A 17,204-nucleotide genomic window follows, 5' to 3' on the forward strand; every position below is an offset into this window, starting at 1 on the left:
GACTGCTAATAGGTATAAGGTTTCTCTGGGAGGGTGATAAAAATGTATAAAATTGCTGATGGTTGTACAACTCTGTAAATATACTAGAAACTACTGAATTATATGCTTTAGATGGGTGAATTATATGGCATGTTAATTAGATCTCAATAAAGCTGTTGTTTAGAAAAAAAGAAAAACAAATGTGAGATTGAGGCTCAGAAAGGATGAGAAACTTGCCCAGGGTCACACAGCAGAGCCTGGAATGATGAGCCGTATCCCTGCTTGCCTCCTCTCCCATCTGTGGCTTCCCAACCAAGCCCCAGGTAAAGCCTCCCCAGCTCTCACCTCCAGAAGGGCAAACATTGCAAACCGCAAGTGGGAGCTGCCCAGCACAGCAATTGCCTCCTCTGTGCTTGTCAAAGGCCACTTTGTCAGGCGAGGCCAATGAAAGAAAGGGACGAGCCTTGGCCCAGAATGACCCAAGAGAACGGAGGCAGCTCCAAATCCAGGCTAGCTACCATCTCATCCCCACACCCAGTGTCCCAGCTCCGACTCTCAGTGGTCCCGGGATGCCGCCCCTGGGCCTCCCTGTCTACATGGCTGTCCCCTGGCTGCCCTGAGGGAGAGACGTGAGGATACATGTCCCTGTCAGGGGACAGGGCGAGAAGGTGGCAAGGCCGCATCAGTGAAGCACATCTGAATTTGAAGACAAGCGTATCTGTCCCCTGCCCCGTGTGGCCCTCTAGGGCAGCCTTGAAATCAGACCCATCTCTGGGGCTCGCCCCTCACCACCCGCCCTGCTGCCACTTGGCTCCCAGGCACCGGCCTCTGCCCAGCCCGGCTGGCAGCCACTGAGCCCGTTTCCTCTCTCTCTTCTCTGTGCAGAGGCTAATCTGTCCTAGGGAATGGGCCAGGCCTCTGACAGGTGCTGAGTACCCTCACAAACCCCTATGAGGATGAACTCAGGTATGAAGCTTGTGCCCCTCAGTGCCCTGCCTCTAGTCCACCACCTAGGTGACCTTCCCCATCTCTGGCTATGGTCCCCTGTCTAACCACTAAGAGGGGAAGAGGGAACCTCACAGAGCCTTACAGAGCAGACGTCAGGGTGGGAGCTACAAAGGATCCTGAGGGGAAGACAAGGACTCCACAAGGACCCTCCAGTCCTCAGTCCTAGCTCTGGAGTGGAGGGAGCCACAGAAAACCTCAGAGCCCCATGTCCTCTCCCCCGACATCATCCACCAGCCTACTGCACATCCAGCGCATCCTGTGTCCAGCCAGCATGCCCTCAGCCCTCGTCACTGAGCTCAGCAGAATCCAAACACCCACAAGGGATTTAGGGACCCCGAGTGCCCTTTCCCCCACGTCTCTGCAGCCCAGGGATGAGGCACACTCTCCTCTCCTCACATGTCACTTGAACATGCCTTCCATGACCAAACACTCCTTCAGGTCCCAGCCTACCCATCACTTGACCTTCCTCAGAGCCCCAATGACACCAGCTTGGTCCCTCTCCCTTCAGGGAGCTCCACCAGAGCCAGCTCCAGAGAAGTCCAGATGAATGAGCCCCAAATGGTCCAGCCCCAAAACTGGAGCAAACAGTACTCATGGGGAGAAGGACCTGGACTGGAAAAGCAGGACTCAACGCTGGATATCAGTGAGGGGCTATTACTGGAACCCAAACATCTTCCCCAAACCCCAGGACGAGGACAGGGGTGGTGACTGTCACCTCTGTGGTGATGGAGAACTCTCATTACCACTGCCATTATTATCAATACTGGCCACCAGCTCTGGGCATTGCAACATGCAGGTCCCTGGGCCAAGTAAACCCTAATCCTCGCAGTGTGATGGTTACCATCCGGCTTTCAGAGGGGCACACGAGTGCAATAAGCTGCCCAAGGCCACCCGGCTGACAAGCGGTCACAGTAAGAGGCCAAGTGGGACTGATATCCAAACCACCCTCATTCCACCATTTATCACAGCCGCCCCTTACAGACACACCTACAGTTCCTGCGCATTTCCAAAACCCCAGGCACTGAAGCCTTCAATGGCAGCTCAGGCCTTACTTCCCCCTAGAAACTTCCCCATCCCACCTTTGTCCCAGTGACCAACCCCCTTCCTGCTCAGGGTCCCAAATTCAGCATCTCCTGGTTGGGCCTCATCTTCCAATTTGGTCCAGAAATGCACTGGCCAGAAATCAGAGTTCCCAGGACAGCGCATGCTGAAGATTCTGACTCGGAGTCTGCATCGGACAGGTGGTTAAATGAAGGGACCACCTCCCCTGGCCTCTCTGACCTTGGCTGTCACTTTCCTCAGAGACATACAACCACTTCCCTTCCCTCCTCCCCAGCATATCTGCACCCAGAGTTGGTAAATTATGTATAACCGAATCTCTGAAGGAATCCTAGTTTTGAGTTTGCAGTGTACCTGGAGGTCAGGCAGAAACAAAGCTCTGAGTCGCTCCACACAAACACCCCCCTTCCTTAATCACTGCTAAGGAGGCAGATGACCAGCTGCCCCTCTGGCCTGGGCTCCCTAGATTCTAGGATTAAGAGCTGGGATTAAGGACAGACATATTCCTGGTAGCTTAGAGCCCCAGCAATGTGTGTGTATGCGTGTGTGTGTGGGGGGTTATATACATGTAAGCACACAGGTGCACTTGTGTAAGCACATCCAGGGTTGTTTCTGGACATGCAGGCAAGTACATCCGTGTGTATGCACCGCAGGTTGTCAGGTGGGCTTAGGTGTCTGTGTGGGTCTAGGTGTGTTCATGTGAGCACACGGGCTCTATCTCTGTGAGCGGTACATGTGCACTGGGGAGAGTATATGTTCAGGTATGTACGTGGCTCTGTATCTCCACATATGTGCACAGGACAAGTGTGCGCATGTTCCACAAATGTGTCTGCATGTTCCCTCATGTACACAAATGGGTCTGCAGGTGTGCGCATATCTATATGTGCCTCTCTCCCCTAAGGTAGGGAGAGTGTCTCCCAACTTCCTCCACTATTCTCCCATGGGCTAATATCCATGGCCCATGTGCTGGGGGCAAGCCCTCTTACAACTGAGAAAGGGAGAGAGCAATTTTGGAGATTCCTGGATTGCAAGGCCTGACCTCACATCTGAGCCACTAAAACGGCTGAAGATAAAGGAGTAGGCCACAAAGGTCCTACCCTACACAGACACCCAGGGCACCCGTGCGTCAGCACAGACACAGCAACACACCATTACACACATGCACGTGTGCACAAACCCCAGCCCCTTGCCCAAACCTAAAGGGAAACATGGCCTCGGCTCTATACAGAAAAAGGATCATCTGCGCTCAACCGACAGCCTCACAGACCATTCCCCAAACACAGAGCCCAAACCCCCTCTTCTAGATCTGATTTTCCCCAAAAGTCTCCCAGCCCCACTGCCTCACATGACAGCAGGATCCAGACAAGACAGGGCTCAGCCCCCAGAGGCCACCCATGGGCCACAGCCCTGGAGAAGCTGTCCTACCTCTCACCACTTGAACAGCCAAGCAAGCTCCGTCCTTGGGCTCAGTGTCCCCATCTGAGTAGCAAGACGCGGGGCTGATTTCCTGTGGTTTAGTACCCTCAGAATTAAACTTCTGGAGGATGAATGAAGGAAATAGGTGGTTCTGGGCCCAGGAGGCCGAGGCATATGATCCTTCTAGCTAGACCCGAACCACTCCCTGAGCCCTCAAGGCCTCCCAGGGGACTCCTCAGGTCCTTGACCCACTGAGTGGCAGACAGGGAGATGAGAGGTTCCAACCAGACAGGGAGTGAGTGAGGCAGAGGCCTCTGGGGACCAGGGCAAGAGGAGGGAGAAGAGAGGATGGGGGTGTGGGGAGGGGGGGACAGCAGCAGGGAGCAGACAGAAGGAGAGGAGATGGGCAGGAGGGTTGCACTGGGAAAGGAGGTGGAGGGCAGAGGAGGAAGATCTCTTGTGACCCAGCCGGAATCCCACAGTATGTCCACCTCCAGAAAGGTAGAGTCCAAAAAGACCTAGTCTGATCCTTAGCTAAATGAGGCAGGAAGACTGTGTCCCTCACAGCCACTGCCCCCTGCTGCCAGCCTCCACTCTCCTCTTCTACAAGCTTGGGGATCACAGGAGCAGAGGGCTAGAGAGGAAGGACAAGGTGTGATAACAGGGGAGAAGTAGAAGTCAAACAGATTGAGGATGTGCAGAGTACCAAAAAAAAAAAAAAATGCAGCAATGTCAGAATTTGGGGAAATGAAACAAAGTAACATGTGAGGGCTGAGCTGGGAGATGATGTAATTGGGGGAGTAGCTGCTGCAACAATGTATCCAAGTGAGGGCTCTCAGGAGATAAGGGTGCAGCCCAATGGGGAACCAGATGCTATAGAGCAATGTAACAGAATTCAGCAGAAAAGCCCTGCCTTGGAATCCAGAAGAGGGAAACAAGAAAGAAAGGGCTGAAGAAGGACTTGCTGTACTTGGGAGCAGGGAGGAGAGGTTGGTAAAGGATCCCCAAAGAAGAGGACATCACTGCCGGGATGAATAGGAGTTTACTGGAGAAGGGAACAGTCCATGGAGAGTGAACAGCGGTACATGAGTAGACATGAGGGCGTAAGAGATGATGTTTTGCTGTGTACTCAGAGCACAGCCAGGAGTGTTCGATGGACGACTCCTGGGCAAAGGGATGAGGCTGGAGAAGTACAATGAGTGTCTGATGGGAATCAATTCGGCACAGAGTCCTGGGCATGAGGACAGCTAGGGTTGGGTCAGGGACAGCTTCCTGGGAAAGGTGGCTGGGAGCTGGGCCTACGGTCTGGGCAGAATGGACAGGTAAAGAGAAGAAACATGGTACAAGGGATGGCGCCCTGCCCTAAAGCCAGGAGTCACAGTTCTGAGTCCCAGTTCAGCAGCCAACCTGCTGTTACCTTGGACAAGCAACCATATCTCTCTGAGCCTTGATTACCCCACATGTATGTAAAATAAGAAAGCTGAACTACCATATCTCAGAAGATCCTCACTCTAACTAGAGATCACTCCTTTGGCCTCAGTTTCCCGTTCAGAAAATGAACAAGTTGGGCAAGAAGGTTCTTAAGGGCCCTTCCAGCTGAAATCATCTTCGGTCCTCTCATTAGTCCTCAGCCCATGGCCCAATCTAGACAGAAAACACCCAGAAAAGAATAGACCCAGATGGAAGCCAAAAGCCCCCAGGCCTGGGTCAGGGCCTCCCCCGCAGGCACCGTGCAGGTTCGGCAGTATCTGACTGGCCTTAAATTCATCCTCTCGGGGCACCATACTTCACAGTTTGCAACACATGTGGTAGCATGGAGCCGTACCTACGCACCAGACTGGACTCTGAGGCCAGACTGCTTGGGTTCAAATTCTAGTGGGCATGCCTCTTACTAGCTCTGTGACCTTGGGCAAGTTCCTTAACCTCTCTGTGCTTCAACGTCCTTTCTTGTAAAATCAAAATAATTATAATGCCGCCTTCTAACAGTTGTTGTAAGAATGAAGTTTGTACATATAAGACATTTGGCAGAGTATCTTGTACATGGCAAGCACTCAACAGGCATAATTCGATATTAATATTATCAAATTCATGCTCTCGTTGGCATCTCATGCCAGCGCCTCAGGGCAGCACGGCTATATCCATTTTACAGACCAACATCCTCTACCTGTAGGATGGAACCCACTTTGGTTTGGACTCAAAGGCCACCTTGTAAGCCACTAGGGTCTTCCATGCCAAGGCCCTATGGCTTTCAACCACTCATCCCCAGAAACACCCCATGGCACAGGAACAGGTGCCCTCTTGAATGCAAGAAACGACACACACTCCCATTTGAAACAACAGACACTACAGCAACGGCTCCTCCATCCCAAAGAGAGATAAGCTCCCTCCCACCTCTACCTATAGCCCCCGCCCTGGCTGGGAATTGCTACTTTCAACCACACTTCAGTTCCCTAATAGACTGTGACCTTTCCCACTTCTGGGCCTTTGTCCACCCTGTTCTCTATGTGTTGCTGTCCTTCAAGGCCTGGTACAAAGGACACCTCCTCCATAGAGCCCTCCCGGATTCTCTAGAGCCAAAACCAAGCTCTCATTTCCCTGATTCAAGCCCTCGGCCCCTCTCGTGTGCCGGCTCCCTCACCTAATTGGGAGCTTCCTAAGGTCGGAGGCCAGGTTGAGCCCCCTCAGGGTTCCTGGAGCTCAGCATAGGCCAGACAAAGAGGGGGAATCAGGAAGCAGTGGCTAAAATGACTGGCAGATGAGCAGCGGAGTGGGGTCAACCACCCAGGTACTACACTTCCTGCCCAGCACTCCTCCTCTGCCCAGGAACCCAGATTCACAGCCTCGCCCCGAGTCAACCTGGACTGGACTGGACTGATCCCGTCCCAGAGGCTGGGAAGAGAGGTGGTGCTCGGCGTGATGGACACAGAGGGGCGCCCGCACCCCAGCCCCAGAGGAACCGCAGACAGGCCATGTGAAGGAAACAGGCTCCCCGTCCACCTGCGGGCCAGCAGGCCTGTCCGCCTCTCCCAGGTCAGGCCCTGCCCCCTCTTTGTCTTCGGGTCTTTCCGAGTTCCTCAAATGTGAAGACTGGAAGGGCCCCTGGGTCACCCAGTCCCATCGCCGCACTTTAAAGGTGTGAAAGTAGAGGATCAGAGAGGGGAAAAGCTGCCCACGTCACTGGACAAGCCATGAGCAGTTCACCTGAGATGTCGCAATCTTAGGGAAAGCATACTAATAAAAATAAGTACAATATAAGTAACTTATCCAGCAGCAGCTTCTAGTTAACTAGCTGCGCCTCCCCCAACACAGCTCTCCGCACCAGCATAGCGACTGTGGCATTACTGGCCCACTGGACCGGGGAGGACGCTAAGGCTGCATCAAGGAGTCGGTCGCTTGCCCTAGTTTCCTCTGCTCCTGTGGCAGAGCTGGATCTGAACCTGTCTTGGAGGGAGACAGGTTCCCTCCCTGCTGCTCTCCAATGCCTACCCCTCACACAGGCACACCGCCACAACCCGGCCGCCACAGACACACCCCGCCCAAGCAAAGCTCGCTGACAAGACACAAGATTCGCACACACACGATAACCTGCGTACCCGCAGCCCCCAGCACAGGGCCCGGCATACAGCAGGTGCTCAATACGTGTTTGCAGACTAGATGGATTAATCGATCAAAAGGCCCCTGTGCGTGCGCGCACACAGCTGTGGGCCCCCTTGGGCGCCTCACGCTGCCGAACACCACAGCCCCTTGGGGAGCACACGCTCCAGCGGCTCGCTCGACGCCTCATCTGAGGCACGCTGCGTCACCCTTCATGCCTCTGCGTAACCCATCCGTGAAATGGGATGACAATACCTACCTCATGGGGTCACGGCGAGAACTGAGATAAAGCACACTGAACACTTAGAGCTCTGCCTGTATGCGGCATGCACTCTGTAAGCACTGGCCATTATCGCTGTCATCGCTGTCACCATCTGTGTGTTTCCCCAACACAGAGAGCGTCTTGAGGTAGGAACCAGGTAGAATTCAGCCGCAGACACCCCCCACCCCACCCTCAACAGCAGCCTAGCCCTGAGGAGGTGGCAGTGAATGGGGTGGATGAAGGGTGGAGACAGACCTGGTACCCACACTGCAGTGGCGGGCCCAGGAGAGGAAGGCGGTCTATGGGTTTAGGCGGGCGCCCCAAGAAGCAAAACTATCCTTCCCCTGCTCCCTGCATACAAGCTCCCCAGCTCTCCAAAAGCTTGCCTGTTCAGCCTCCACACGGCCCCCCTAAACCCCAGCCCAGGGAGGGGGATTGGCCTAATGAGCCACCCCGGTGCCCACAGTCGAATTGGCAATCAGTTTGCTGCAATTAGATTTCCCAGATCCTGCTGGTGATTGATTCTAAATTACCCTTATTAAAGTCTGGGCTGGTGAGCAGGGAAGGGTGGGCAGGATGGGTGGGGGTACTGGCTGGCAGTGCAAGGGGTACGGAGAGCTCTAGGTGGCCTTGGGCTGAGGCAGACTCCGGGTAAAACAGGCTCCTGACCTTCCAGGAGCAGGATGAAAGCCCTAATGAGCATTATCACCCTCACTGCGTGCCCATCTCAGGCAGCTCTGACTCTGAAGGGGCTGTGATAACAAGGTCAGCAATGGGACAGACAGAAGTCCAGAGTAGCTGAAGGGGCAACTGAACACCTGCTCCACCAGCGCCTGGCTGTGTGAGCTCTGGCAGGTGGCATCAAGCCTTCTTCTCAGTGAGGGGAATGCCACCAGCCTCCGAGAGTGGTCAGAAGGCTCAATGAGACCACCTAAGGCGAGAGGACCAGGCCATCTCTGGGCTTCAGGATTCCCATCCGTGAGTGGCAGGCTGTGGAGCTGACCATCTCTTTAGGGCTCCCCACCTCTGAACTACCATGCAAACACCAATAGTCATCTGCCCAGGGCCAGGGATGGTGTGACGAGCAGAACGCCGCCAAGGTGCTCCCAGCTGGGAGTAAAATGGAAAGAACCAGGTGTCGCCATGTCCTGGGCTAATGCTGCAAACAGCAAAGTCTCTCCGAGGTTCTAGGGCTGCATGAGCCCGAAGAGTCATCAAGTCAGATCCTCAGGCTCCAGACTGGACTGCAGCCTGCCAACAGCTCCGGAGCGCCCAGCTCCCCGCGAACTCGGCACCACGAGATCCTGACAAGTGCTGCTTCCAACCAGGCCCAAGCCCTGCCTGCTCCAGGTGGGGGTCCTGACCCAGGCTCTCCCTCTTAGGGTGGCCCCCACCCCCAGGGTTCTGCTCTAGGTCATCTGCGATCATTCAAACTCAGTTCCCACACTCTCCAAAGAGCAATTCCTCAGTGAGACCAAGAGAGGGACAGGAAAAGAGCAAAATAGAAGCCGATAAGTGGAAGAAATCGGTCCTTGCAGGAGCAGCGCAGTCCTTATCAGAAACTTTATTATTTCATGTTGTTCATTCCCAAACAACTCTGAGACACGGGCCTTCCTAGGTCATTTTAAAGAAGTGGAGACTGAGGCTCAGAGAGGTGAAGTGCACTTGTCAAGGTCACACAGGAGACTGGTGGAACCGGGATTTCAACCCTGGTCCAGTTGCCTCTTGGGTTCCTGCTCCTTCTACTACCTCGAGCTGCACCCTCAGGTTTGGAGACCCCAAAACAGACAGCACCAAGGCCCAGGTGGGAATCCAGGAACAAGAAGAAGGCAGACATCAGCCAGCTGCAACATGGAAGTTGAAGAACCCTCTCCACCTGATACAAAAGGCCCTCCACCCACAACGGCCAGGTAGGGCAGGGGCCAGATCATTTGTCAGGGGCTACCCACACTGCTATCCCCCAGCTGGGCCCTCAGCCACTGCTGCCGAGACTGCCCCTGTAATCATGGCTTCCTGTTTGGCGCTGAGAATAGGCCTGGTCAGTGGGGGAGGGGAGTGGCCTCCCCTCTGGCCAGCGCCTGCACTGGAGGAAGGGGGCCGGAAGTGAAGGCTACCCGGCCTCGTGGAATGTTGGGAGACAGAGAGCCAAGGCCAGGGGGGTGGGGTGTCAGTCAACAAATATTTATCCGGCACTGGCCTGATGTTCCCAGGATGTGGTAGACCCTCAGAGGGGACAGCAAGCCAAGCCAGGTGATCGAGAGCCAACCCAGACCTTGCTCCCCACTGGGGTGGGAGTTGGGACGGGTGGGAGCAAGGGGCTGGGCCTTGGAACAGTTCCTGGCTTCCGCCACCCTGCCCCACCAGACACAAAATCACAGGGCTGTAAGCGGCTGGGCTGGAGCCCAGAGCCACAGCGCCTCTGGGCCACCCAGACATGGTGGCCGCACCTCGGCACTCAGACTGTAGGCTCGCCCCATGCGGCCCCCTGGCGTCTCCCAGCCCACAGGAACAGGGCTTGGACCCAGCAGAACTCTGCCGGCCTCACTGTCCCTCTCTGTCCCCGCCAACCCACCTCCACGGGAGAGAAAACGAAGCCCCAGCCTGGGCTCCAAAGCTTGAGGTCTGTCCCTCTTCCTTTCTTCCTTCCTTCCTTCACTCATTCATTCATCCAAACCATTCACTTCTGGGCCAGACACAAAGTTGGCCTTGGGGATTCAGCAAAAAACAAAGCCACCACATAGCCTGCTCCAGGGAGCTCATGGTCTATCGAGAAAGCATTCTGACACTTCTGACTGCTGTGTGACTTCCACCAAGTCACCCCTCTCTGAGCCTCGATCACTCATGCCAGAGAGAACTTGAGTGCAATGTGGCCAGGACTCAGGGGTGGGGCAGCCTAGATGTAAATCTAAGCACACAACAACTTTCTAAGGGTCAGAGGGGATTAAAGGCAGGCCTGGCTGCCCACATAGAGTGAGCCCCAATACCGCGTGTCCAGGAGGAATCGTGGCTTTTAGACGCCTCGCATCCTGAGGTTCTAAACATTTCCCCTAGACGGTGCCATGATCACATACATGACCCAGACATGAGCCCTGCCCCCACCACACACACAAAATTTTGTTGACAGCCCCGCACACTTTACAAAACAAACTCTCCCTCAATCTATGCCCAGCAACGCTTGCAACAGCCCATCTTACAGATGACAGAGCCCTGTGAGGCAGTAGAGAAGCATGGGCCAGGCCCTGGGCAAGCCCCTTCCCCCACCTGCAACGTGTGGCTGCGTCACCACTTCCAGGGCTGGGGTGAGAATCAAATGACAAAAGATATGGGACACACCTGGCCCAGAACCTGGCAAAGAGCAAGCACTTATGAAATAATAGAAATGTGGGCATAATTTTGGAGGTAGGAAGGCCCCAAGGACGTGAAGTAACTTGCACAAGATTACACAGCAAGAGGGGATGAAATTAGGACCACGGCCCAGTTCTATTAGCCTGCCAGGTCCTGGCTCAATCCGGCTCTGCCACTTCCCAGCTGTGTGACCTTGAGCAAGTCATTTAACCGCTCTGTGCCTCAGTTTCCTCCTCTGTAAAATAGGAGTTCTAATAATTCTTACCTCCAAAGATTATTGTGAGGATTAAATACTGGTTCTACAATGAAGCCCTCAGAGGCATGGAACCTGCCTCCCAAATCACACCCTCAGGCCCCGCAGGCTGATAGGGTGGACACTTTCCCACCTCCCATCCCCAGCTGTCTCAGTTGGCTTCAGCCTTCAGGAATCCTACTGCAGCCCCTTCAAGAATGACCCATCCCTCTCTCGCAAGCAGTTTTGGGAAGGTCTCAGCTCCAATGGGAGGGGCAGGAGGCAGGCCTGCAACAGGACCTGGCTTCTGGGGGAAGCTCTTTCTCACCCTTCTTCTCTCACTCAGGGTGACCCCTCTCATCCACCTCATTGCTGCCCCAGCGTTTCCCAGGCCCAAGCCCAGGGTTGCCCTGCCCCAGTGCTGACCTGGGAACCCCAGGGACCTCCATGCCCCAACCATGAGGAGCCATTTGTTTTCAAAAGGCCAAACTATATTTTTTCTCCAGCAGAGCTCAACCCCACACCAATCCCCAACATGGGGAACACAGACACTGGATTAGCAGCTGGAGGCACTATGCTGCTTCCCGGGGAGCAGAAGGCACCAGATTCCAATCCCAACTCTGCCGTGAAGATGTTGTAACTCTGCCAAGAACAGTCATGTAAGTCAAGCATTTATCCCTAGTTGACAGGTAAGAAAGTCAAGGCTCAGGGCAGGCTACAGCTTGCTCACTGTCACGTGGTGACTGCTTTTACAGCTTGGTTCAAAAACTCCTCCTCTAGATGCCCTCCCTGACCCTTCCAGGCCCCTCCTGGAAAGACCTCATCTCCGGAGAGCTCGCCACATCCAGGCTGTGCTCAGCCTACCAGAGCAGCTCACTTTCCCATCACAACATCCCTGTGACGCTGGCACTGTCCCCATTTTACAGATGAGGAAATTGAAACAGAGAACTCCCTTACCCAAAGTCACACAGCAAGTGTCTGTCCCCAGAGTCCCTGCCACCTTGGGGGCTAACAGGCAGCAGATCCCTGTGGTATCCCTGTGTCAGGGCATGGTCTGGAAGAGGCCAAGGATCCCCAACTTTTAATTTTTACAGTGAGGACAATCTTGCCCTGGCAAACCAACGTTCACAGTCAACTGGAGAAGCTAGAAGGGTGAGGACTAGGGACGTCCTAGATGCTTGGAATGGTGCAGGTGGGGAGGGAGCAGGAACCACCAGGCCTGGGGGTGGGGCTTCAAAAGAATTGCCACAATTGATTCCCCCTCCCCAGGGTGCCTCACCCTTCTACTCCTCCCTTCTACCACATTCCCAAACACAGAATGGCGACCTTGTAAAAGAACAAGAAATCAGCATTAGTTGAGTGCTTACTATGTGCCAGGCCCTGTGCTAAGAGGTGGGAACAGAGCCTCCGCAAGGTCACATGGCCACAAAATAGTTAACTCCCATCACTGAGAAAATTCAAAAAAGACTAAGTGACACCTAAAATCCCTTCCAGCCCTGAGCTTCTAAAATAACATTTCCGGGATCACTCCAAGCCATTCTGGGCAGCCACTTAAGTGTAACAGCTGAGGTGGTCCTGAAGGCAGCTGTCCCTCAGAGTGAGTCACCTGGTCTCTCAGAAGAGAGGACTCCCCTAAGCAGATGCCAAGAGACACGCACACACCCCAACTCACCACTGGCAGCATGAATGAGACCTACTATCCCCACGGAGGTCGCCCTGGAAGCTCCCGCCATACACACTCTCCCTTTCAAGCTGGTGGGCAGACCTAGGGGTCATCTAGTCCCTCCCCTGCCCTGAGCCAGCCACTGCCCAACCCAGTGATGTCCTCAGAGGACCCGCCATGGAGGCCTCTCCTGGAAGCATCGCAGCTGGGGCGCTTCTGATCTAACTCATCCCTCCTGCTGCAGCCATCACCCTCTTCCTCCAGTGCGGCACCCCCCCCCCCCCGCAACTGGGCGCCACCCAGTCACCCCTTCTGCTTCCCAGGACAGAAGAGGTAATGCCCCTCCTCCACAGCCTGACCCCTAAGAAGGGAACCCGTCTTCCCCATCTGGAGCCCTGTCCCTCCTCTCCTGCTCCAAGAAAAGCTTGCCAGCCGACTTGCCAGCCACCTCGGCCTCCAGGCCCAAAGTCCCAGGGGACGGCTTTACCTACCACCCAGCACAGGATCTGAACCACACAGTCCATCCCACCTTCAGGTCCAGGGGCTTCCAGCCTCGCTGAGGCCCTACGGTACACCAGGGGCTGTCACCTCATATGCTTTCATTTAATTTCCTCCACCACCTCCTGGGGCGTGAATTATTAGCCTCGGTTTATGGAAAGCAAACAGTTGTTCAGTGAGGGATGTGACTTGCCCAGGGTCACACAGCTTAGGATCCCTGCTGGGCCTCTAAGTCTGAAGGTTTTTGTCCTGAGCCCCTTTTCATTCATTAAACACGAAGCATTTACAGGGCTCCTTCTGAGCAAGAGCACACACGTTCTCTCATTTAATCTGAGGAGGGTGTCATCGGCCCCATTTCGCAGAGGGGGAAATGGAGGCACTGAGAGGCTGAGAGGCCTTGTCGAAGGTCAGACCACAAACCAGTGGCTGTAGCAGGATTTGAACCTAAGGTTGTGTGATTTCCAAGTCTTTGATTTCAAACATGGTCTTGCAGAAGTGTAGCTCAGAAAGTGACCCAGCTGCTAGGATGGGCTGGATCTCTGTCCTTCTCAGGGACGGCTGAGATCCTTCTCCTCACCCTGTCTAGGGGAGAGCTGGGGCTGAGGCAAGTATCACCAGGCAGATACTTGACCTGGCATTCAACACTCATTTACCCTGGGCTCACAGCCCCCAGATGGGCAAGGCTGTGAGTAGCTCATCTGTCTGAGAAGCAACCTCTGAGCCTTGGCCTGTGCTCCTCCCATTTGACAGGCTGGTCAACTGAGACCCACGAAGACTTGCAGGGGCAGGCTGGACACCTGAGGGCTGCATAAGAGGACTGGGTCCATTTCAGCCTAGGGAACAGGGGACAGGCATAGGAAAGAACCAAAAAGACTGGGCCTAGAAACCTAAAGCTGACCCCCAGTCCAGGTTCCTGACATGTGCCCATGAGGGAACTCACTTGGGACCTTAGTCCCTGGAGGGTCAGGGGGCCCTTCCTCCTTACACCTCCTCCTGCTCCCCTTGAAGGAGCTCAACCCCACACAGCTGCTTCAGTCACTCAAGGGGACACTCGAGGGTGACCTCATGCATACGCACTCACCTCTACCTGCCCACACTCAGCCCTCCTCGGGGTCATCTGTGCACATGCATGCACATGCACACACTCTCACGGGTCCAAGCACACACCCACCACAGCAGTTTCTCACCCACACACACTCACCCCTGAAGGCATATAGCCATGGCCAACTGTCACCCAGCCCTGTCACTGGTACATACTATGTACAATGGGTCACCCTCACACAACCACACATACAGGTAAGGACATGGTGACACCTACCCATCCCTTTTCCCTGTACCTCCCTACCTACCTACCTACCCCACAGGTCCCAGTACCTTTCAGTAAAGTGAACACACACACACACACACACACACACGCGTGCGCACGCGGTCACCCTCACTCACCCCCTCGGGTCACCTTCACATAAGTCACTCTCCACCCCTCCCCCACTCTGGGCCACAAGCGACCCTCAGAGGAACCAAATGCACACCCTCCCCCAGCAACGAGAATAGACTCGATGCCTTGAAAGTGACCACGGTCTGGGCACACCCACGAGCAAAAGCCACATCCACTCCAGACCCAAGACACACCCAGCCCTGGCCGCGTCCCCGGCGACCCCCAGCCAGCCGTCAGGCCCTCCCTGCGCCCCTCACCCAGAACAGTGAACCCCGCTCCGCCGGCGGGGAGGCAGATTCCCGGAGCCGCCGGGGAGGGGGCGCAGCGCTGGTTCCCGCCCGGCCTCCGTCTAGGGAGGGGTCCCAAAAGGAAGAAAAACGAGACCCCCCAAAAGCCCCCCAGCGGCGGGGGTGGCCTTCCCCCACGGATGCCATTTCGGGGGGTCGCCCACGGGGAGGGGCGAGGGATGCAGTGGGGGAGGGGACCAGGGGATGGCGCGGGGTCCCGGGCCGAGGGTCCCGGCGCGCGTCACTCACCCCCGCGGCGCGCCCGGCCAGCAGCAGCAGCAGCAGCGGCGGCAGCAGCAGCCCGCGGGCCCCGGGCCCGGCCGCAGCTCCGGCCCCAGCGCCTGCCCCGTGGGCGGCCCCGGCGCGGTGCGGTGGCCCCGGCTTCATGGCGGCGGCGGCGGGCGGCGGGCGCCTTTGTTCCCGAGGCGCGGCGCGCGGGGCGGCTGCTCGGCGGCGGCGCGGCCCGGTGGCTGGACCAACGCGCGGCTCGCTCGGGGCTCCCGGCTCGGCCGCCCGGCTCCGCCTCGCGGCTCCGCGCCTACAGCCGCCGCGCCCGCAGGAAGCGTGCGCCGCCGCCGCCGCCGGGCCGCCCCCAGCGCGGGCGGGGCGGGAGGAGGGGTGGGGCGGGGCCGAGCGCACCCCCTGCCCGCGATCCCCGCCCCTCGCACCCCTCGGCCCCTCTGCGCCCCCCGCCATTCGTCCCCAGCCGTCCCCGGCTCCCCGGCTTCCCGCCCGGAGCCCGCGCGCCGGGGTCCCCCGCGCGCCCCGCGCCCTCGCACAGGCCGTGCCCGCCGCAGTGGCGGCGGCGAGACAGCGGCTCTCAGCCGGCTGCTGTGTGACCTGGGCCGAGGACTCTGCCTCGCTGAGCCTTGGTCTGGAGACTGGGGATCCCACAGTACGCGCCTCCTCGGGCTGTCAGGAGGGAAGGGGGAGACCCGCGTGGGAATCCGGGGTGGGGGCCGTCCTGGCTCCTTTGAGGATCTGAGTAGATGGGTCGCATTCGTGTGATCATTAGTAGCCTACTCCTAAGGGCTGGGTTCACAGGACTCTTCTAGGACCCAACACCCTCCCATTCCCATTCCCAAATTCCTTTAGGAATTCTGACCCGCGGACACTGTGGGGGATGGGTGGAGAGGGGCCGACTGGGCCCAGTATGTGGGGAGCTGGTTCCGGTTGGGACAGCACAGCTTGGATCTGAAGAGCCTTGACTCAGGGTTGGGCAAATATCTGGGTTCAAACCCCAGCTCTGCCACTTACGAGCTGTGTGAGGGTTGGTGAGTAATACCTCTCTAAGCCTCGGTTTCCCAACTGTAATATGGGAATAATGACCACACTGGGTTCATTCATTCATTCTCCAAATATCAATTGAATGCCTGTGTATGCCAGGCCCAGCACCAGATGCTAGTTTGTGAAGACTAAATGAGCTCTTCTCTGCCACTGTCCTGATGTTTCAATAAAGGTGGCTGGGATGATGCTTATAAAGTAAGGGACCCAAATGTAGGGATAGTCGCCTCCCAGAGGGGCTGCCACAGGCCCAGGAAACAGCCTGATTCTGAGGAGCTCCCAAAAGGCAGAGTTAGAGCCAGACGTCAGTTTGGCATAAGGAAGGACTTTAGAACAGTTGAAGCTGGCCACAGATGGCTACTCTGAAAGGTAGTGAGCACACTGTCTTGGGAGGTATGCAAGGCTCAGAAAACTAGCTGTTAGGGAGACCATTAGGACAGTCTCCATGCACACTGTGGGCAGTGAGCATAGCCGCTCTTCGGGGTTCCTGACAGTTTTGAGAATTCTAGGAGCAGCAGCCCCTCTTCCCTGACATCCTGAGGTAGAAGGGTTGTGGGGGGTAGACCCATTGGTCTGGGCAGTCCAGGAGCGCCACCTGCTGCTCTTCAGAGATCCTGGTATCCTGGTCGCAGCGAGAATGGAACCAGGTCCGGGCCCATGAGGGTCTCATCCTGCTTCTCAGTGCCCCCTGATCCAGCTCTCCTTGGGGTTCACAGATGCACACATGCACCTGTGCTCCAGCACGCTGTATCCACAGTCCCCTTCCTCATGGCCGCCTGCACATCCGAGCCACATGCCAGCCTCTGAGGGGCTCGCTTCCCCTGCTGTCACCCCCGTGCAGGCGTCAGCTGCCGCCCTCCTCTCAGCACAAGTCCCGCGGCCCGCTTGGCCCCTCTGGGGAGCCTTTCTGACTCCCTCGGGCGGGGCTGGTCCCACCCTCACCCAGCAACCGGAAAAAGCCTGTCCTCACACCCTTTCAGTCTCTATTGTCTGTCTCCACAGAAGTGGGGCATCGCAGTGTCCCCCATGGACAATAATCGCAGGGCTCAAGCAGAGCTGACTGTATGGCAAGCACTGCTCTATGAAATGCACTCTGACATTATCCCCATTTCACAAGTAACAAACCAAGGCACAGAGATGTT

General features: G+C 56.4%; 1 protein-coding gene across 1 annotated transcript in view; it reads right to left on the bottom strand.

Annotated features, from left to right (window-relative positions):
• SDC3 (syndecan 3) overlaps positions 1 to 15,199 on the bottom strand; it is a 36,931-nt gene extending 21,732 nt beyond the window's left edge. The window contains exon 1 of the mRNA XM_016132124.2: positions 15,028 to 15,199. Within this exon, the coding sequence (XP_015987610.2) occupies positions 15,028 to 15,165 (138 nt within the window). The 5' untranslated portion in view covers positions 15,166 to 15,199. The remainder of the gene's footprint in view (positions 1 to 15,027) is intronic.
• Between the last annotated feature and the right edge of the window lie 2,005 nt (positions 15,200 to 17,204).

Source organism: Rousettus aegyptiacus, unplaced genomic scaffold (assembly GCF_014176215.1).
Source record: "Rousettus aegyptiacus isolate mRouAeg1 unplaced genomic scaffold, mRouAeg1.p scaffold_m13_p_1, whole genome shotgun sequence".
Taxonomy (NCBI): Eukaryota; Metazoa; Chordata; class Mammalia; order Chiroptera; family Pteropodidae; genus Rousettus; species Rousettus aegyptiacus.